The sequence below is a fragment of the Astyanax mexicanus genome, chromosome 1 (assembly GCF_023375975.1).
Source record: "Astyanax mexicanus isolate ESR-SI-001 chromosome 1, AstMex3_surface, whole genome shotgun sequence".
NCBI lineage: Eukaryota > Metazoa > Chordata > Actinopteri > Characiformes > Acestrorhamphidae > Astyanax > Astyanax mexicanus.
Window position 1 is genome coordinate 96,848,632 of NC_064408.1, and position 23,868 is coordinate 96,872,499.

The 23,868-nt window shown below is 39.5% G+C and overlaps 1 protein-coding gene across 5 annotated transcripts in view; it reads right to left on the reverse strand.

Annotated features, from left to right (window-relative positions):
• rps6ka3b (ribosomal protein S6 kinase, polypeptide 3b) overlaps window positions 1–23,868 on the reverse strand; it is a 69,421-nt gene that overhangs the window by 34,222 nt on the left and 11,331 nt on the right. Inside the window, exon 1 of one of the 5 annotated variants that reach the window (XM_007248957.4) lies at window positions 10,574–10,759. The exons of 3 other annotated variants lie outside the window; for them this stretch is intronic. In XM_007248957.4, coding sequence (XP_007249019.2) covers window positions 10,574–10,624 — 51 coding nt within the window. In that variant the 5' untranslated portion in view covers window positions 10,625–10,759. Of the gene's footprint in view, window positions 1–1,751; window positions 1,890–10,573; window positions 10,760–23,868 lie in introns of those variants that run through there. One more of the 5 variants, XM_007248955.4, reaches the window with a different exon arrangement.

A 23,868-nucleotide genomic window follows, 5' to 3' on the forward strand; every position in this document is an offset into this window, starting at 1 on the left:
GAGCACATTCCATATCAACACTGTATATGCCAGTGTCCTTTTAGAATGAATTTTAATCCAGCTGACAGAACAGGATTAAGTTCAAGTATAATTCATATATAAAATAAGATACGTGTACTAAACGTCTGATACTTCTGGACAGTGCTGGCCTAAATTTCACCTATTCCAGTATTATGCTGCAATATTAATTGATTGATAAAAAAAAAAAAAAAACCCAAATACCTAAGCAATACTGCACAAGAGGGAGTGCCTACAACCGCAGCACAGCAGTGCTAATATTACATGTTACAGCAAGAACCTTCTAGTGTATTATTGTGATTATACCACAGTTCCATTATCACTGTCTATTGAAAGATTTTGATTTAAAGAGGACGAGAAAAATACAATCTGTTTGGTGATAAACACTCTGCAAGTTAAAATAGTTCCATTGCTGCTCTGTTTGTAGCTGTGCTGTTTGGCTTGTAAGCGCTGTACCATTGCTAGGTTAGCTGTATGTGGTGGAGTAAGACATGGATTACGGTTACAGTGCATTACCATCTAATAATGGCACTTACAGAACGCCTCCTATCCAATCACAATGCAGGGTTGGAACTAACTGTGGTATAATGCAACATATGTCATGTTTTCAGAGACTAAACATGTTAACGATGTTTGTGAACACTGTTAAAGAACAGTGAACCTAAAGAACATGGGTCTCATGTATTGAATGTGGTTGTGATTACTGCCTGACTCGCTTGTCTGTTTGCATGGACAATTCTTGCCAGACACTTCCGGTCACGATCATTACCACCCATGACCTCTGATGTATTCCCAGTGGACAAATAATAAAAAATGTTAAAATGTCCACACAATCTTGAAAATGTATTTTTCCATTCATCTTTCAGTTCCATTCAGTTTATCCTGCTTTTGTTGGAGTAACTGTCATCAGGAAAGGCTTTTGTACTGGATGGAGCACCATCATTCCAGAGAATGCAGATCCATTGCTCCACAGCTAAAAAAGAGGTAGTAGACAAGCTGTATGTTTGCATTTGAACATCTGTGTCAGAAATGGGAGCAACTTAAAGTAGCTCAAAATGAACTTATTAGGGGTATCGTCAATCCTATTCACATTTTTTCACATTTTGTAATCTCTATATTTCTTACCTCTATATTTCTATTAAAAAAAAAACAATATTTTTACTTTTATACACACGTTAGCGCTAAAAATATTTTTCTAGCATTTCACTGTAAGTATGATTACGGTATGCAGGCAACAGAATTTAATAATAGAGTATATGGCTTATATATTGCTCTGGGCTGTTCTGTTACAGAAATGCCACAGCATTTATTATTATATTATCTATTTTCAAAGCAAAAGTGCAAAAACCTGTTGACTTTTAGTTAGTAGAAAGTTGCTTTAGTTCCAGAATGTTCCATTACAAATACACTAATGAAAGCTTTTTATAGCACTGTAAAAGCTGCTAAAAGTTAGTTAGCATTAGTTTACTCATTTTATCTAATTCTGCTTCTTCATTTTTACTTATGTAAAAAAAAACATTCATGTGCAAAAAGAGAGCTTATATTGATACCCTTCTATCAGCCCTGATAAATACCTAATCTAATAATCAGCACTGTTGGCTGATAACAATACTTGTATACCAGTACAGGCACTATATCACCCAGTACTCCCAATAGCTGTCAGCATGCACTTGGCACACGTCAGCGCTGGAGACCGGCAGACACCCAATCACTGTCCACTGTGAGCTACTTACGGCCGGGCCAGGGAATCTCGGAGGCTGCCTGTGGAAAAGCCCACGCAGAGCCTTCAGCCCGGTCTGCAGCGCACACACCAGTGCCTTCCTGAGGGCCAGCGGCCAGCCTTTACTCACGTCCATTCAGCCCTGGACCGAGCAGCCCGTCTGAGCCTGTGTGTTTGTGGGGTGGAGAGAGTGTGTGGTGTGTGTTCATGAGTCCAGCTGTAAGACAGTGAGTGACTAAAGGGGGAAGCCCGGATGAGGGGAGTGTCCAGCTCACATTGAGACATTTTCCCTCTGAAGCCCCCTTCCTGAAAAGACTGGAGATCCCCATACACTCCACACAGCTGACTGCAGACCAATACAAAGCTAACACACATGCTGTTACTGGGCCATTTTTAAAACAGTCCATTTTAAAAAGCACAGGCAATGCCCTTTCTTTTTTATAGAATAATTATTAAAAATGAATAAAACTGAAAAAAAAAGACATTACTGATTAGATTTTTTTACAGATAAGATCTACAAAATGTTTCACTACAATTGACATTTAAAAAAAAATGTCTCTGAATTGGAATTGTTCATTTATGTACTTATGTACAATAATTTACTGTATGTATACACTTGAATGAAACAGTTTGGGCACCCCTGTTCAAATTACATTTTGCAGATTGTCTAAATATAAATAAAGCTCTGGAAAAAAAGGAAAGACCACCTCAGTTTCTGAATCAGTTTCTCTGATTTTGCTATTTAATGGTAAATGTTTGAGTAAAATGAATTGTTGTTTTATTCTATGAACTACGGGCAACATTTCTCCCAAATTTCAAATAAAGATATTTTCATTTACCGGATTTATTTGCAGAAAATTAGAAATGACTGAAATAACAAAAAAAAAGATGCAGAGCTTTCAGACCTCAAATAATGCAAAGAAAACCAGCTCATATTAATAAAGATTTATGAGTTCAAAAATCAATATTTGGTGGAATAATTATGTGTTTTTGATCACAGTTTTTATTCATCTGGGCATGTTCTCCTCCACCAGTCTTACACACTGCTTTTGGATAACTTTTATGGCCATTTATGGTGCAAAAATTCAAGCAGGTCAGCATGGTTTGATGACTTGTGATCATCCATCTACTTCTTGATTATTTTCCAGTTTTCAATCTGGTAAATTGTAAAGAAACTTAACAATTTTAGTGGGCTCTTTTTTTCCCAGAGCTGTAAGTGAAAAAGTTGTATATAGGAATCACAATATTTATTTTAATAAACATTTTCTGCATATTTTAGACTAAATTACTATTTATATATCTAGGTTTATATCTAGGTTTAACATATTGGAATAAAATGATAAAAATACTATAACATTTACATAAAATACAAAAATACATCTGAATGTTGTTTCTATGTTTTTTTTTCCATGTAAAATTAAGCAAATAAACAGAAGTTGTATAGTTGCATAATATGATGTGTAGATGTTTGCATTCTGCAGTGAGGAGATCAAATTTTGACATGTTATTTTAAAAAGGGTGCTCAAACCTTTTCAGAAGTTTGTGTGTATGTATGCATGTTTTTTAAAAAGAAAATACAAACAAATTCACTAAAGCAACAAGAAATGTGGCCTGTTTTTGTTTCTTTATAATTAAATGTCAGCTGGCTTTAAAAAAAGGGCTTTGATACAACAGAGACAATATACACCTTCTATATGTATGTATAGAAGAATTCAACTGTATAAGAATGATCTAACCCTAACTAGCCCTAATCTTGTGCTCAGAAAGCACAGTTACTTTCAGGCTTAAACAATAGAAACGTGTGTAGACGTGAGTACTTAACAAAAAGTCATGGTCAGTTTGTGACTCTGTTTTTCTTTTACAAGGGCAGGACAATTTGTCCGGAAAACATATGAAAACACACACACACACATATAGATGTATGCTTGTTCCAAGATGTAGAGCTGCAGCGGAGATTAAAAGCACCTGTTGAACACCACCAAGCAGTGCTAGGCTGTAACTACTCCCCTTCAAACCAGCAGAGAGCCAAGACTTCCTGCTGCTTCACAAGGGCAAGATCAAAACTCAGCAAAGTCTTCTTATCTCAGTTCTGGCACCAAGAGCTACATTCTTACACTAGCCTGGATTTCTGTAAGAACATTTGAAAAACTCTAACTTTCGATGAAGATGGTTGGTTCGTTGTTGGAGTTTTATTGCCACTTGAGCAGATACTTGGCTATTTGCGTATACATTTAGTTTTATATATCCAGACAGAGTAGAGTTGTTCAAAGGTTCTAGCATGATAAGGGAAATATATTTCACTACATATGTATAAAATTAGGTGTTTAAGGTTAAGATGCGATAAGAACTTTAAAATCTTCCCTGGTGTTTTTTTTTTTTCAAAAAGATTTTTTCTTGGTATAAAGATTGTCTTATATGGTTATAGGCGAACACTTTCGATAAAGAAGTGAAAACGACAAAATGACCACATTGTTATGGTGACCTATGACTCAGGCTAGATAGTAAAAAAAAGAACCACCTACTTTCACTGGAAGTAACAAGTCCATTGTTAAATCTGCAGAAATAAACTAGTATCTGCTCAAAAATACACAAAGACATGCCTTGGGAAAATGCATGCATGACGCTTTTTACCTTAGTTTAATGCTACTATGGCTAAATAATGACAAACAGTGACAAATTACCATAGTTTGTACAGTTTGGAAAACGAATAAATATTTACCCAAAACACAACAAAAACAAATGTTAGAGTTAACTTCACATGCCGGGCTGCTTTAGCAAGTTCAAAAGCAATGGAGGTGCATGATATGTATGTATTTGTATGTATGTATTGCAATACACAGCCCTACCCAGTGCCATATTGTTCCCCCCGTAGACGGTACACTCTAGAGTGTTAATTGTAACCTATTAAACTCTGCAGAACTCCCAGTGACTCCTGGCTATTTATCTCACTAAATAATACAAAAAAATAACTTAGCTAATCTGCTTTACTTTGTAAGAATTTAACAACAGTATTACACTGCCTGGCCAAAAAAAAAAAAGAAAAGTCACACTCTACTATTTTATTGTTTTAAGTGATTGCCAATCATGATTTTAAGATTTTTTTCCCCGCCATATTCCATCCTCAATTCTAATGTTCCCCACTGCCTTCCACATTTTAAGACAGCCCCTATTACTAGTGATGCCACAACACCAGGAGGGTGAAGACTAGCACATGCCTCCTCCGAACATGTAAGGTCAGCCACCACCTCTTTTTGAAATGCTGCTAATGCAGCATTGCCGAGTAGCATCACGGCGCACTCAGAGGAAAGCACAGCTACTCAGTTCTGATACATCAGCTCACAGATGCCCATCCGGAGAGAGCCAAGCCAATTGTGCTCTCTCAGGGCTCCGGTAGCTGATGGCAAGCTACATGAACAGGATTCGAACCTGCAATCTACTGATCACAGTGGCAGCACTTAGCCAGCTAGACCACTCAGAGCCCCCTACACATGCAGTAATTATATCCAATAGGAGGCTCTTACCTATTTGTTTAGTTCAATCCTGGTGTTGACTTTTTTGCCAGGTAGTGTAATTATGGTGTAATAAAAGCAGTAAAATGTTAACTTTAGCATGCTAATTGTATGTCCTCTCACTTTGATTTTGTGATACTGAAAGCCTGTACAAAAGTTTCAAAATGTCCAAAATGCTTAAATTAATGCATGCTACATATTTAAGGTACAACTGTGTACACTGTACCTTCATGTCTGTTTATTGCACTGGTTTGGTATGAATACACATCCTATTACACTCCTAAAGCCTGATGAGTAACATCATACAGAAACACAGTCACTAAAAGTCTAGAACATCTGAGATTTTGCCGCACTGATTTACTGCAGTAAGGCCCCTGGGTATTCTGTTGCGTTTCTCATTGTGAATGCATTAGGTGTACTAAATGAGGCACTGAGGAAGTACTTCATTTGGGAGGTTAAATTAGAAACATGGAACTTGTCCACCATCTCCACAGATCCACTTTAATTAATAGCTATTAATAAACAAGCTCGAGCGCTTGCCAGACCTCTTACAGGAGGAAGCTGTACAGATCGTGATAGGTGTCGGGTTTACATAAAGGGAACACAAAAGCCCGCTCTAAGTCCACTTTCCGAACACCCTGCAGCTGGCAGTTGCGTGAGTGGAATTCTGGGAGTCGGTTTCAGGAGGCTGCTTGCGCAACACAATTAGCAGCTCCGCTGGCCAACCTTTGAGGACTGGGGAGTGAAAGGCAAGCCTGCATGCTGGCAGGTTCACAGCGCGGCACGCACGCCCGTCCTGTACAGCGGACGCACAGAGCTGGATTCCAAAGGTCGAGTGGACACAGGACGCCGGCGGCAGCCAAAAAATGGATTCACCACCAGATATCAATAGGCATGGGCACAGAGGAGTGAGTCACTGTTTTTGGGGTGTGCTCTGGTCCTGTTGGGATGACAGTGTGAGACTGGGATGAGTATGTGTGTGTGTGTGTGATGCTGAGGGTTATGTAACGCAGAGGAGCAGCTGTGAAGCCTCCCAGACTCCAGTTACGCTTATTGTATTGGTAAAGGTTAGTCTGAGCAAAGGGATTGACATGTTTTCCACAAGCGCAAAAGCTCTACCTGACAGTCGTATGACCTAGCAGACATTCTGACGTTGACTTAAGCTCTACTGAGGCTGGATTAGTGTAAGCTGTATTTTTAAGTAATTGGCACCAATGTCTATCATTTTATTTCAGTAGGAATTTACAATGTCTGTAGTTTTATAGTAATAACTGTTGATTGAATAGTCTGCTGTGTCTGGCTGGCACTCCCTCAGTTTTAGTAGCAGAGATTTTGTAACAGATGAAATGCATTAGATAGAAAAATCTGTTGGTTTAGCTTTGGGGAAACATGTAAGGGTCCAGACACAACAAGCTAACGAGGAAGAACTGGATACAGTTAAAGCAGAATGCTAAATGCCTTCTGTTTTGTCTCCTGTCAAAAGTTATAATCAAACTATAAAGACTACAGTTGGAAGAGGACAATTTAACTTTTAGAAATTGTTTGTTTAAAGTAGAAGTAGTGAAATCCAGTCCTAAAAATTCTGTATCATACAAGCTAGTGATGTTCTGGCTTCAGCATTTATTTACCGGGTTTATTTGCTGTGCCAGAGCAAAGAAATCACCCAACTGGTCAGTTCAATGATTTGGATGGACACAAACAGATGCACTCAGAGACTAAAAGAAATCGAAAAAAGTCAATCACCCAAACACAGACAGAATAAATGCATATATCGGACTGATTTGGGTCATCAGAAGATTTAACATTTCGCATCATCTCACATTTGCGTCATAAAAAGTGATAGTGAGAACCACACTGAGTCATGTGCAATTTACATCACAGAAAGAATCCCATATGAGGCAAAGAGAGGAAAGAGGGAGGCATAATTTATTCATTCATTTCCGAGCGGAGGACAGGAAGATCAATTTAGGTAATCAATTATAAGTGAGCCAGTCTAATCACGTGGTACGATCTGTGCCCCGAGCGCTGCTCTCTCTCTCTAGAATGTTTCCACTGGTGGAAAGATTCTGAATCATAACTTTGTATCTAAAAATAGTTGTCAGAGAGAGAGGAGAAAAACCCTTATTCAGGTCACACTGTCTGAATGTTTTCTGTGTTTTCAGCATTTCCATTGTCTGAGTCTCTGGGTCCATGATGGTAGTAGTCGAGGGTGATATGAAGTCAAATGCATGTCACATGATTTTTCACAAGCGACACAATAACAATGACATCATTATGTCCACCACACACATTTACATGTAAAACTAACGAATAAACTAAAAAAGTTGCATTCATAAACTGTTCCTTATATTATGTCAGAAAGTCATGATGTTGGGGCAAGCATTTCTAAAACGTGCAAATGCACACAGCTTTGTATAGTCCCTGTTGAGAAGTATCGTATTTTTCACACTATAAGGTGCATTTAAAATCCTTTAATTTTCCCTAAAAATCGCCAGGACGCCTTATAATCCGGTGTGCCTTATGTATGAATTTTACCAGTCAGGTTGTAAAGAGCAGTAAATCCACTCCTCTGAAGTACAGTGTTATACAGGAGTTTCAGTTTAGTTCTCTGCACTAGCTCTTTGGCCGTTCAGAGGTGAGTATTATCTGCCTGTAGCCTGCTGCTAACCCCGGCTAGCACTGCTGGAGCAGCATTAGCCGCTAATGCTCCCGTTTTAGTGGAAATCTAAGCTTACTGTAAATAAATGGAAGCGCTTGACTTTTTTTTTTTTTTTTTTTAAGAATTACAGTTTTCTTTACTTACCTTAGCTTAGCTTTACAGGTCTCGCCACCCAGCTGTGAGACCTGCTGAATTAGAAGGAAAACTTGGCGACACCCCTGTTCCTTACTAGAGTTGCCTAAAATGCGCCTTATAATCCAATTTGCATGATGATATTGCATAATGATTATATTATCTTTGTACATTAAGTACCATTGCAGGTTTATACTTGAAGATATAAGGTGTTTAATGTGACAGTAACAATATTATGTCTCTCACACGCACACACACAATTTCTCAGTGTGGTAGTGAGATAGACATGACTCAGGAAAAAAAGCGTCTTCACTACCAGCTGTGGGTGGAACACTGTGTCAGTTAGATGACACACAGGAATAAAGAATGAAAAGAGATGACACTGTTTCTGTCAAAAAACTGACATCATCATCTTGTGTAAACAACATTATGGGGATTTTTGCTGCTGTAAGTTGTGTAGTCAATATAAATGTGACTGTGGTTATTTATTTATTTATTTATTTTTTACTAGTTATATATGTTCTGATGCCGTTACACAATATGTCCAAATGTTTGTGGACACCAATTCTTACTAACGCATTTGCTGCTTTAGGTTGAATTAATGCCTTTGTGATGTGTTTCAGTTTTGCTGAGCTGGATTACTCACTGATAGTTGCCGACAGTGTCGGTGAACCTCATTTGGAAAAGAGACGCACAGGCAAGATTCTCCACTCACTTGTCTTTTTCCCCATAAGGGTTATAAACAAATTACCACATTATGATAAGTGCATTTTCATACCACTGCAACTCTACTTCCATGTTTTTTAACTTAGTTTTATCTGTACAAAATTAAGTTAAGAAGACATTTATAAAATAAGCCAATAAGGAACTTAGTTTCAACAAACTCTACCTGTGTTTAAAGTGTTCTAACCTAACATTTTGTCTTAAACATGACCTACATTTACTCATGCAGTATGAACTTTACAACACGTCTGATATATGATCAGTGATTTCACACTATGCAAAGTTTTTGACACAAGTGTTTTACGTGACACTGCACTGCATGTTCACGGTACACTGCAGCCCATATAACACTGAGCACCATCAACACAAACACTCACACACACACACGTATATAGAAATATGAACACACAACGGTTCATTGTTTGTAATCTCTCTGTGCTGGTACACTACGCTCCCTCGCTCTCTCTCTCTCTCTCTGATGTTCAGTCTGTTCATTAGGAACTTTACTCTGCGCTTCATTGACACTCAATAGAGCTGCTTTAGGACAGGGAGGGAATGTCTCCTAATTACTGAGCACAGAACACTCAACACAGACTCTACAAGTGAGAACACAAGCATGCACACTGATTTCTAGCCTTGTCTTGGTCATTGGAGAGAAAACCTTTAGCACATACACAATTAATCTACATTTACGTAGCATCTTTTATCAGCAAAATAGGTTTCAAGTGCTGAATAAGAAACACTACACAAAATGTGTCAAATTAAATGTAAACAGAAGAAAAATAAATAATAAAACCATAAGTAAAATAAGAACGCTTCATTTTATTTATTGTTATATTTTTTTATGTTGTACTTTTAATATTTTTTTAAACTGCATTTATAAGTTACATTGATAGAATATTATTTTGCTAGAAGTATTACCAATGTGGCTCTTATTCTGTACTTAAAGTTTGCATATAATGCTTATATATTAGCTTCACACCATTAAACCGCAAGTATTGTTTTTAAATGATTTACAGTACAACAAATACTACAAAAAACACAAAATAAGCCAAATTAAAATATATACTCGAATAAATAATAAAACCATAAATAAAATAAACAAGAATGCTTCATTTTATTTATTGTTATAATTAATTGTATATGTTATACATTAATTATTTTTGATACTGCTTTTATTAGTTACATTTATAGGATATGGCTATTTTGCTCAAAGTTCTTAATGTTCTTAATGTTTGTATATAATGCTTATAAATTAACTTCATTTAAAAACACTACTTGCGGTTCAATAGTGTGAAGTGAAGATTTACAGTACTACAAATACTACAAAAAGAAATACTACAAAAAACACAAAATAAGCCAAATTAAAGGTAAACGAGAAAAATATACAACAGAATACACCTAAATAAATAATAAAAAAAAAATTCACATTATAGGATATGCCTATTTTACTAGAAGTATTATTTATGTGTGTTATACTGTACTTAATGTTTGCACATAACATACATATTTCTAATTCATAAAAAAAAAAACACTAGCAGTTCAATGGTGTGAAGTAAAGATTTACAGTCTATATAGAAGACATGTGACTTTGTATAGGGGCAGAAAATGCCCAGTTGGGGATAAAATGTCTATTTTCTACTCTCTTATTTTGAATCAGCTTTATATTAATTATTAAGCATTAATAATACCTGAAAATAAACCTAGAGATTAGTGTGTTAAACCTGAGGTGAGTAACACACTCAGATTCTTTTCAGCCATCAGCCAGAAGTTTGTGAAAGTACTGAACTCTCAAAACACTCAACAGCCTACCTGTGTGATCCTGTGCCTGATCCGCATCGGGAACATCTTTAACATCTTCATGTCCTCATACCATCAGCCCAGCGCTACGGCTGCTGATCAGAGACAGTAAAAACTACACGCTGAGACACTTTGGCAGAAGCCTTTCCACCCATGCACAGTCAGACAAACAAAAGAAAGGCAAAGGAAGGGCCTGCCCAGGAAAGGCCTGGAGCTGCTGTTCAGCACCGTGATTAGACCATGTCCTGTCCTTGTTCCCCTGGCAACATCTGCACAGGAAGAGGCACAGCTGTCCAGAGAGAGCATCTCACCCCTCTTCTCAAAGGTTTCCACTGCCTCACACTCACAACCACACCCACACACACCCACTCACATGCTCTTTTGACCCTGGTTTATTATGGAGATACCACTGCAGTGGAATATGTCTGCCCTCTATAGCAAAGGAGGGGCATGTCTCACATTCAAGTCTGTTCTTCTAGCCAATCAAACAGCCAAAAAAAGCACAATGAGGCAGAGTAAACAGTAAAGCGTAGTCAATGTAATCAGATTTAAACATCCTTCACAATCCTAAATATAGCTGTGCAGCCCAGAAATGTATTGTCTAAAATCTACTTCTCATTTTGCTTTATTTAACTAAAGCTTTAGCACTAAAGCAGAGAAGAGCTAATGGGAGTTGTTATAGCTTGTTAGCAAAGCGCTAAATGTGTAACTTAATGATTAGCCTACACACACCTCAACAAGTTGAGCTGAGTTATAGGTAATAATCTCAAACAGACTTGCTTATGGTGTTTCTGACACTGTAGGAAGTTGGACAAATATTTAGGCAGCCAAGAAATGTGTTGTTTTGTTTCGCAATGAGGCTTTTAACAGTTAATGGACGTTATTACAGCTTGTTAGCATGGTGCTAACTGCATATACAAATCCTCACACACTCACTTTAATAAACTATGCTTGCTTAATTAGCTAATATAGTTTGATACGGCACCAGATGGACCAGAATTAGATATTTTGTCTAAAATTTGTTAGTTAAGTTTTTCACTGGCGATCCAGTCTAATCCAGTTACTAGGCAAAAGGGGTTATGATGCCAACTGTATGTCTAAATCCCTACATATTTGCATCATCCGGTCATGCAGAGCTGTTGAATAATCTCAAACAGATTTGCTAATGGAGTTTCTGACACTGTTGGAAGTTGGGCAAATGTAGCTGGGCAGCCCTGAAACGAGTTGTGTAAAATTAGCTTGTTTTGTTTTGCACTCAAGCTATTAGGCTAATGTAGTGCTAACAGGGTGTCTACATTTTTACATACTGACCTAAAAAAAAATTCTTGCTGAGTTGGTAGAATATAATCAAACAGACTTTCTGATGGGGTTTTTGACATTGCAGGAAGTTGGGCTAATGTTGGGCAGTCAAGAAACGTGTTAAGTAAATGTAGCTTGATATGTGTGCACTAAACCTATATGAGAGTTAATACAGCCTGTTAGCCTGGTGCTAGCTGTGTGACTAAATTATCAAACACTCGACTGAATATAAAGCTGTGCTGAGCTGTAGAAAAATCCAAAACATACATGCTAATGTGATTTTGGACACTGCGGGAAGTTGGGCAAATACAGCTGGTCAGCCCTGAAATTATTTGTTTAAAAATGAGCTAATTTTATTTTGCAGAGAATAAGGCTAATGCAGTGATAACTGTGTGTCTAACATTTTCACACACTCATCTCACAACTCATGCTGAGTTGGTGAAATAAAATCAAATAGACTTGCTAATGTGCTGTCCGACACTGTGGGAAGTTGAGCAGTCCAGTAACGTGTTGTCTAAAACGAGCTTGTTTTGTAATGAAGCTTTAAAGGCTGAAGAAGTTAAGAGCTAATGAAAGTTATTACAGCTTGTTAGGAGGTAATAACTGCTATCTAAATTATTACAACATCAGGCTTTGCAGAGTTGATAAAATAATCTCAAACAGACTTGCTAATGTGGTTTCTGACACTGTAGGACTGTTAACCCTGTTTGAAATCCCTGTTTGCTTATTCATCACATTAAACCTAAAAAGGAGAAGAAACCACAGCACTGTGCAGATGTTTTAGGTACATAAGCAAATGATTTAAAAGCATTTCTCTCAGCAAAAAGAGATTTTTAGTTGTACAACGGTCAGATCATATTTAAAAAAATGACAGAAAAACAAATATACAAAGAAAAAAAAATCAAATTTTAAAGAAAATACTTAAAACCCGAGTTTAAAGAACAAAAAAAGATTCCAAGATTTTTCCTGTTAATTATTATTGAGCACTAATTCACCAAACCAGGTGTTGATGATAAACATAACTATACTTGAGACTTCCAGTGTGAGCCACTGTCACGTGGTCCCTGTCTGTTCTCGTGTTTCTGTGTTTATTTACCTTTTCTGTGCCTGTCTCTGCTTGTGACTGTGAGTGTGTCTCCCACGTGATCCGTGTTCCTCAGTGTTTCTTGTTCTCACCTGTGTTCATTTGTTACTCCGCCCCTTAGCCCCAGGTGTTTTCTGTTTCCCGTGTGTGTGTTACACTATTTATAGTCCGTGCTCCCTTTCCCTCGTGTCGGTTCCTGTGCTTTGTTAGCCTGTTATGGTTGCGTCTCTGTGTCCCGTGTTTCTTGTTTTCAGTTTAGTTTCAGTTTATTTGTTTATTTTTGTCTTTTGTTTATTGTTTAATAAAATCTCTCGCATTTGCATCCGCTCTCCTCGTCCCTCCTTCACGCACCGTGACAGAAGAACCGACCGAACAATGGATGCAGCGAGTGGCGTCTACCTGGGTTCCAGATTGGCGATCCGCCGCACCTCCCTTTCTCGCGGCGTGCTGGAGGAGCAGCCTTCTCCTAACTCCTCAGCTAGCCGGCGCCGGAGGAGGAAAAGACGGCAGCGGCGTTCTCAGCGCTCCCGCTCGCCAGAGGAGGATCCTCTCAAGGGGGGAGCACTTTTTGGGGGGGCGCACCGTGTTGGCAGGGACGCAGGTTGTGAGGAGTCTTATTTCTGGGACTATGTAGACTTCCTCACACCTGCGTCCAGCTCGGAGGAGGAGGAGGGAGATTACCTCCCTACACCAGCCCGTCGGCCGTTGCCTCCAGGGGCAGTTCTGCCTCCCGCATGCCTTTGTCCGCCCTGGTTCCTGAACGGTCCCGAGCCGGACTTCACCGGCGATCCAGCGCCCTCTGAGCCAATCTTCACCGGCGACCCAGCGCCTTCTGAGCCGATCTTCACCGGCGACCCAGCGCTCTCCGAGCCGATCTTCACCGGCGACCCAGCGCTCTCCGAGCCGATCTTCACCGGCGACCCAGCGCTCTCCGAGCCGATCTTCACCGGCGACCCAGCGCTCTCCGAGCCGATCTTCACCGGCGACCCAGCGCTCCCCGAGCCGATCTTCACCGGCGACCCAGCGCTCCCCGAGCCGATCTTCACCGGCGGACCAGCGGCGGACTTCGCCGGCGGACCAGCGCTCCCCGCGCCGGACTTCGCCGGCGGACCAGCGCTCCCCGCGCCGGAATTCGCCGGCGGACCAGCGCTCCCCGCGCCGGACTTCGCCGGCGGACCAGCGCACCCCGCGCCGGACTTCGCCGGCGGACCAGCGCTCCCCGCGCCGGACTTCGCCGGCGGACCAGCGCTCCCCGCGCCGGACTTCGCCGGCGGACCAGCGGTCACTGCGTCTATTCCTGTGCCCGTGGCTCCCGCCGCCACGCCCACTCCCATGCCCCGCCTTTCCAGGCCTGCTCTGAGGCCCCCTGACTTTGCCCCCTGTGGTGTACCCAGGCTAACCCCACAGACTTTTTCCAGCCCTGGGTACCCATCTATGTTTTTCGTGCCCCTGTCTCTTCCTGTCATGGTTCCTGTCTCTGTCCCTGGTGGTTTTTCTGTTCCGGTCCCTGTCACCGTGTTTGTTTCTGTCCCTCTTACTGTTTGTTTGTTTTTTAAGGGGAGGGTTCTGTCACGTGGTCCCTGTCTGTTCTCGTGTTTCTGTGTTTATTTACCTTTTCTGTGCCTGTCTCTGCTTGTGACTGTGAGTGTGTCTCCCACGTGATCCGTGTTCCTCAGTGTTTCTTGTTCTCACCTGTGTTCATTTGTTACTCCGCCCCTTAGCCCCAGGTGTTTTCTGTTTCCCGTGTGTGTGTTACACTATTTATAGTCCGTGCTCCCTTTCCCTCGTTTCGGTTCCTGTGCTTTGTTAGCCTGTTATGGTTGCGTCTCTGTGTCCCGTGTTTCTTGTTTTCAGTTTAGTTTCAGTTTATTTGTTTATTTTTGTCTTTTGTTTATTGTTTAATAAAATCTCTCGCATTTGCATCCGCTCTCCTCGTCCCTCCTTCACGCACCGTGACAGCCACACACAATCTTGGGATAAGATACACTCAAAAGTTTAGATTTTATACTGTATATCAGGAAATGTTTCTGTGCTCTATAATTAGAAAGAAATAATATAAATATGGATAACTGCCAGTGCAGTTGTCGTACTCAGGTGATTAATAAATTAACATGGGAATACTGAAAGCTGAAAACTATTATGAATGATTTCTTGATTTTCTTAGGAACTGAATTTTATTCTTGCTAGATTACCTTTTAGCTTTGTCGCTTTCTGTTTAGTTTGGTTTAGCATTTCTAATGTCCATTCTGGAGTGAAGTTGTTTTTGTAGTTCCATAGATCTAGTTTGTGGAATTGCTATATTATTACTCAATTTAACTGGGTTCAGTCATCAGAAAACTGTACCGCTGTTTAAACTTTGTGCAGCTTCTAGCAGCTTTGTGCTATCAATGATAAATACATTTCATGTAAAAAAAGAAATGATCATAGTTCCTAAATGCTCTTCATACCTGACTACATCAAAAGGTCAAGTATGACTACTCCCATTATAATCAGATGAATACAGTGCTGTGTGATTTGTGCATGCTAAGGCAGTTACAACTGCAACATTCTTTAGACTTCTTCAGAATGTTTTTTCTGAATAAGTGTTGACAGTAGCTGCGTTCCAAAGCCTAGACTGCAGGTGAGGTAATGCAGGTTCTTTGTAATACTGTCAATTTATGAAGACTGATTAGTATAAAAGTATAACATGGTTTTATAGTGACATCATCAGAAAAAGTTTCACCTCTGTGCAATTCCTTTGTACATGAACAGAGAATTGTGGGTAACCAAAGACCTGGAGGATACATCAGCAACATCCTTGAAATTTCTCTGGAAGAAGAACTACATTTCTAGGTTGTGTACGAATAGTTCTTCACCATGAAACAATCTTCTATGGTGTAGCAGCTAAGAAATGCAGCCTACCTTGTCTGAAGTCTACGGTTTGGAATGCGGAACATTTTTGCCTGTGTCAGTCAAGTCGAGTATGGATACAATGTGTGTAATAAATATATTTTACCACAGAATTGAATTGTGGTTTTGAATTGAATAAGTGAGGTATGTGAGGTATATGAGACAATATTTTATTGTACTTTCATACATTTTATTGCATTGTGATACATCAATATACTTTTAAAGCCAAGAATACATTTCATTATAGACAGCATAATTCATTCAGTTAAGCTGTATGAATTGCAGTAGAGTTTAGGGCTGCCACGATTAGTCGACTAGTCACGATTATGTCGACTATTAAAATAGTCGACGACTAATTTAATAGTCGATTACCGTATTTTTTGGACTATAAGGCGCACTTAAAAACTTTTAATTTTCACAAAAATTGACAGTGCGTCTTATAATACGGTGCGCCTTTTGTATGGATTTTACTCGTCAGGTTGTAAGGAGCAGTAAACACACACTCCGTGCAGCGTTATAGAGAGTTTCAGTGCTATACAGAGTCCAGAGCCGTGCAGCTCCGAGGCTGAGCAGCAATAGCATTAGCTAGATGCTAACCGCTAAGCTAGCTAGCTTATTCACTGAGATCAGTATTATCTAAATTTTACTCGTCAGGTTGTAAGGAGCAGTAAACACACACTCCGTGCAGCGTTATACAGAGTTTCAGTGCTATACAGAGTCCAGAGCCCTGCAGCTCCGAGGCTGGAGCAGCAAATAGCATTAGCTAGCTTATTCACTGTTCAGAGATCAGTATTATCTAAATTTTACCCGTCAGGTGTAAGGAGCAGTAAACACACACTCCGTGCAGAGCCGTGCCGCTCCGAGGCTGGAGCAGCAATAGCATTAGCTAGATGCTAACCGCTTAGCTAGCTAGCTTTTTCACTGTTCAGAGATCAGTATTTTCTAAATTTAGCACTTTTAATACTGCTGGAGCAGTATTATTAGAGTTAGATGCTAATCGCTAAGCGTTCACCGTTCAGAGGTGAGTTATCGGCCTGTAAGTCTGTGCTGCTTTGCCTGGCTAGCATTAGCTAGATGCTAAGCGCTAACTCTCTCAGAGGTGAGTTTTATCAGCCTGTAATCTGCTTGTTTACCGTGTTAAAACAAGCTACGGGGGACGAATCGCTAGCTAATATCTCACTGTCTTACCAGAACATGCAGGATTACTCAGTGTAACGCTGTCGTTTAAGTTTGGGTTAACTTTACTAGTTTAGGTGACTAGCTAGCGTGCTAGCGGATAGCTATGCTAACGCTGGTGCAGCAAGCCTTAGTGGACATCTGGAAATCTAAGCTTACTGTAAATAAACTGAAGCACGTTACTCACCCAAATAAACAGTTTTCAGGAGAGGAATCTGTGTAGATTAATAAAATTTAAAATAATAAAATTAGCGTAAACAGAGCGTTAACTTAGTACTTAACTTACTCATCTTGATAGCTTTAAAACAGAGGTCACTAATAGGCGGACCGCGATCCGGATCCGGACCCAGACGTTGTCACAAATGCCGTCCCAAACCGATAAACTACAGAGAAGGATTTCATTCTGACAGTGGCTTCTGTTTTCAGTGCTTTTCGGTGCAGTAAACTCACAGATCAGTCATGTGTGGTGTAAAATCACCAAACGCTCTCCTCTGCCAATCAGATCTGTGCAGACCGCTGCCCTGTGTATGGTAATGTACACAATATCTGGACAGAGAGGCATTTTTTATAGTTCAAACAACCTCACGGTTGAGATGTTTCATAAATGCCAGTGCCTTATCCTTATTTTACACAGTTGTTTACACTTTATGCTAAACAGTAAAATAATTGTCTGTTACAACAAGCTGCATATTTCATTAAAGGTTTAATGAACTATGATTTTAATTGTTTTTATTTTTAGTTAGCATATAGCTGAAATCTAATGTTGGTTGTATAATAGCAGCTGCATTCTATTGTGATAAACTGTGTTTTATATTCAATTAACGTATGATCCGATTAGTCGACTAATCATAAAAAATAATCGGTGATTAGTCGACTATAAAAATAATCGTTTGTGGCAGCCCTAGTAGAGTTTAAATAAAAAAGCACTGTACTCAGCGTAGGAAGTATTTGAATGTTGCTTTTTAAGGATCTGCCACTACTGCTGCATTTTGTCTGTGATTAAACACATCACCACAAATATTGTGCATCATAAAATATATTTAAAAAATTTAAGATTGTATTATATTACCAGACTGCCCAGCCCTAATTACCTAACATGGCTCAAATGTGAAATATGGTGCTCTTCCCCTTAACAACCCAAAATGGTTTGAGGCGAGTGAGTTTTAGGCCTGCAGTTTATACATTGCTAACAATCTACGACGCTTCACACACTGAACATTTCTTCACAGATCGATTACATTAGTGGTAATTGTACTGCTTTAAGGCTGTAATGCTGTAACAGATTATCATGACAAAAGCCAGCACAGGCAGGTCACTCGGTTGTTAAGGTAAAAAAGGACTCCATTAGTGGCTGTTTAATAGCCAGTAAATACTTCTGCATTTGGGTTAGTGTTGGTATGTGTGTGTGTGTGTCACAGGAGCATTTGCTTCTCATGGTTTCCTGTCAGTTTGCCTGGAGCGGAGGTGCACTTCCTGCTCAATGAAATTGTGCTGAATGGACAGAACCAGATCTGTAGAAGCCTCAGCAGGAATGAAGCAGTGCAGCTTTCTATCTCTCTCTCTATATCTGTCCATGCCTCTCTCCCTTTCTCTTTGTCTTTATAAACACACACACCCTGCTGTCCTACTACACAGGCAAAATTGGCTTTACTCCCTTTTAGAGCAGCATATAAAAAGGCTAACCTTAAATGTCTAAAAAAAAAATAATAATAATAATAAAAAAAAAAAATAGAGAACTGATTTTACCAAGCTCTTGGTTCTGTAATACAAATGTCACTATCTAATTACACTGATTGGGCTATTTATTAAAAAACACGTCTTCGTTTCTACAGTCACTGTCCATTGCCTCAGCTCTGTTTACCATACAGGAGAACATTGTAGTTCTATAATTACAGACCATAGTGCCTCTGTTTATCTGCATACTTTATTATCCTTATTTCCCCCTGTGCTTTAGTTGTCAAGACCACTTAAGAGCAGCTTTTAATGGGGGGCAACAGTCATTTTCACCATTAGTGTGATACATTTGGACAGGTGTGGGTACAGCATTTGCATTTAGATGCAGGCCAAAACAACTGCACAAAATCCCTTGAGCATAGGCCCCAAATAAACTCTAGAACATGTATTTGATGAGAATGTAATTCAACCTTGATCTGACCCAACTATCAGGTGTACTGTGCAGGTTTCAGCAATCTGCAAGTTTAGCACTGAACAAATGCCATTTCTGCCAGTACTCAATGTTACAGAGCTCCACACTTGCCCCTGCGTCAGTCAGGTCTCAACTATTAGAACAATTTCAGAAAAACTGCATTTTCCCTGTTTGAAAACAAACCAATCCAAGATGAAAAAACACTTCAGTTACAAACCAACTGGATTGAAAATGTCTACAGAAATACTGCCCTTCTGACACCAATGATCCTGTCACACTCACAGTCATTAAAATTAACCCAGATTCTGATGCCTGATAACCTGAAAATTACCTGAAGTTGTTATTCATTTTGGTGATCCAAAAAAAGTGCTCAAGAAAAGTATTCAAGAAATATTTGAACTGTGGGATAATAGATAGAATAAAAGACTGTTTTTCACAGTTTAATTGCCATTGTTCTTTTTTTGTAACACAATAAATATCACAGTCTACTTAAAGCATCCTACTTATTTAAAGAACCAGCACTTTCAGTCGAATATCTATTAATGAAAAACTACACTTAACATGCCTCACACATGCTACTGTGGGTATTAACTGTGACTAAGTCTAAGTCTGCTTTACTTGGGAGGGGAAAAAAAAAATCGCACACAGGCGTGACAATCTATTCGGCTCTGAAAGAAGCTTTGGCGTTTTTCCACATTCCTTCATGACCAGGCCGTGCTCTGCAGAGTTCAGAGGTGCTGCGCTATTTGTCCGTACAGCTCACTTTGCTTCCTGTGCAGAGTGACAGAGCAGGGAGGACTCCCAGCAGCCCGCCGTTCTTGGAGAGCACTCAGGAAGCGTGGCGCCCAGATGAAGGCATTACATCACCCTAACAACTGACCTCACACTGCCTCCCAAATCCTCTTCACACACATGGGGCACGGCGCCAGGACTGTCCCACAACACCTCCACTTCAAATGTGGAAAAACATTAGCCCTGACTCAGCCGCTAAGGGACCGTACCCACAATCTCTCTCCACCTCCTGCAGAGAGACCATGCCAGAGGTTACCCATAACACTTACACACTGAGGAAATCATCTGCCACACTGGGGGGTGTCAAAAAGCATTAGTGCTTCATGATGCATTTAGCTGAAGCTGGAAATTCAACTGGAGTTGAACAGGTATGGAATAGAATAGATTTTAGTTGTTATTTATCAGTTTTGTTCTTAAAATCTGATGGGCTAATCCACAATCAATGACAACAGACAACAGATACTGAGTTAACTGCATTAACATACTGTTGTGCTTCTCATATAATAATGGTTTCCATAGCCTGCTGGTAATGCTGGAGACTGGAGAGCTCTTTCTCTTTTTTGCCATGACAATTGAACTCTTGAATGTCGGCCAATGCAGACACTTCTTTAAAACAACAGCTGTAAAACGAGCTTTTTTAATTAAAGCACTTCTCCAAAAACACTTTCATGCTCCAACTAATTGAACACTCCTCAACCCCATAGGAAGAAACAACAACACATTCTGGCGTGTGTGCTGCTAGATTTGTTAAAGGCCTAATTGACACTTGTATCCAATACTGCAATTGCAACCTCCCCCTAATCTCTAAATTTAAGGCTTGGTAAATGTTCAATTATTATTTTGATTACTATAATAATAGTAGTAAAACTGCAGAACAATTGGCTTATAGCATGTTGTGTTAAGGTAAACACTGACCACTTATTAGTAATTTATTTTTATTTTTTTTAGGGGAGGATGGGTGCCCCTTTGTGAGTCTTTATCGCACCCAAGGTTTCTTCCTTCAGTGTAAATGGAGTTTTCTTTTTGTTTCTTTTTGTAATATTTCCACAAAAGCTACTTTGAAACAATATCAAAAGTAAATTATCTTGACCTGCCTGAGGCATTTATCTTTTCCCCCTTAATGCTCCCAAGCAGCGATATAAATTTTCTAGCATTTTACTACTGCTGGGCAATACTGCCTCAAATTAATATAACTTAATTGAACATTTTAAATTAATTATGGTAAGTGACGGATTTTGTCATTTTATTATATTATTGATTGGCTGAAATATTGTATAAACATGCTGAAGTATTGTATTAAAGGTCTCAACTCTACTGTTTTTTTTTTCTTTCAAAAATAGCAATGTAATTGAATCACATCTCACACAAAATCAGTGTCACTTTGGTCACCAAAGCGGACCCCTCCTGGTTGGGGAATCCTGCACTGGCAATGGCCTGGGCATCAGACCTGCTGGAGTTGTGACGGTGCCCTCTGGATGATTGGTGGTGTTCCAGCAACTGTGCCCTTCATTAACACACAGAGGACACCACTTACTCATCCTGACAGAGCCCAGACAGGGCGCCCGCACAAAATAGCAGCATCTCCCCGGTCCTATCTCAGTGCTCTCTTGCTGCTTTCTGAATTCCTAGCCCCGCCTTATCGAAAGCCTTGCAGGAGCCACCTGCAATTATCCTCTTTTATGGCACGCAGCCACTGCTGTCTAATAAGGAGGGGGTTTATGACTCTGCTGGACTGCGATGTAGAATTAGTGCAGATAAAACAGGCATTCGCATTAGTGGCGGGTAAGATTGATGCTATGTCTTGTCCAATCTCTTATGCTTTGGCATTGCTTTATTGGTTTGAAAGAGGTTGTAAAATACTTCTATTGCACTTTACTTTATTTTCTCTCCATGGTGCTCCATCTATAGCACTTGCCTCAGTTTCACTCCATTTCCCTCATCTCAAAAAGTAGAAGCTGATCTACAAGTTACAACTCTTCTCATTTTTTCTTACTTCTGCACCTGACTGTAATGTATTTTTTTTACCATATCATATCATGCCATTACATCTGTGTACATGGTGCTGGATTTCAAAATATATCAAACACATTTCTTAATTTTGGTCGCAATGTCAATTTTTTTTCCCAATATCATGCAGTCCTAGTATTAATAAAGCATGCCAGCCCTCTTTAAAATGCTTACAAATGAGATGCAAATATTAACAGAATTTAGATATCACTATATTTTGATTAAAAGTCCAAATAAAATGTAATATTCCAGATAAAATAACAAAACTGGATGTTCTTTATTGTTTTTTTTTAGAGCACTTCTTTTATTTATAAAATGTGGAAGGAAGACTCATGACTTTTATGAAGCTGGCTAATGGCAAATTAGCTGACATTAGCTGATTTTTATAACAGAACTGTCACTGTGCTGGTTAAATATAGAAAGTCCTGCTTTTTGACATGACTGCATAGCAGTGGTAGAACCTGAAGCTTTCTGAGAGTCACAATACCCTTCAAGATGAGAGTGGCAGAAACTCTGCAACTGTTGCTTTTGCTCAACTTCTTCCTTTGGTAATTGTGGTCTGAACCTCTTCTGAACTATCTGAGAATCAGATTGCCCTCCAAGAATGGGGTAGAAACATCTTTCAAACCATTGTGGTGCTACAAACCTTACTGTTATTCTAGATTATGATGATCAAAGACCTCTTTTAATCCAAGTGCAAACTGGAATATCCTTAAAATGAAACACAGACTGGCAGTCTTGATAGGTAGTGATAGAAAACTCTCAAACTAGTTGATAATTGAAATGTACATCAAATGAAATAAAGAAATCTCTCTCCCATCTGACAATAGGAATGCCCTTTCAGATGATGGTGGCAGAAACTTCATATGGTTAGTTCAAAAAAGCTTCTTAAACCCATCAGAGAATTGCATTGACCTTCACAATGGCAGTAGTGAAACCCTTACTTGAGCTGTTTGAGAACCACACTGCCCTTTAAAATGCTAGTAGAAACCTATCTTGATCCATGTGAGAATCACAATGACCTTCCAGATGGTGGTGGTAGAAATGTCTTTACAGCCATTCTGGGAAACAGATTGTCCTTCAAGGTGGAGGGGGTACAAACTGGTTTCAACCCAAGTGGGAATCTGAATGTTGTTCAAATAACACAAACAGAAAACCCTCTAGACACATCTGTTTTCTGGAATTTGGAGCAAGCAGAGACTCTCAAACATTCCTCTTCTTCAAAAAATTCTCTAAAAAATAATATCCCAGAAGAACCTGTTTAAAATTAGACCTACACCTTTAAAAAGATGTGAGGTTGCAGTGCATTAATGGGTGCCTGATCTAACACCTGAGCAGAGGAATAAGAGTGAATCAATAGGGAGAGTCAGACTCATTCCAATTATCAAGAGAACAAAAAGGAGAGGTTAACCAGCGCTGGGTCTAGAAGATAGAAGATATCTTAGCCTTTTGCGCAGTCATACACTGCGGCTATGACACAAACACCCACGTCAAAGTGCTGCCTCTGTCGCACACACACAGAGCCAGCTCATCGCCTTTGTGTTCTGGAAGCGTGGGATGTTTGAGAGGGTGCCTCAGTGTCCTCACGGTGGAACGGTCTGAGAATGGTCTTATTCATAACAGTGTTAGTCAGAAGGTGAATACGTGAGCCCATGCTGCTCAATGAGTTTACACACTACACTGGTCAATGTACTATAAGCAGAACCACTTATTTTTTCTCCACCAATGAATAAATTAACAAATAAATTACATTTCTTTTGCTCAGATTTGATTTGTTTTTTTTTATTCACATTCATAAATGTAATTGACCTGTATATGTATGTAATGTGAACAAATGCAATCACTGGTTTAAATATGTTTGGGGGAGATAGTGGGAAAGACCTTTTCAATGTGGAGATCTGGGTAAGCACAGTA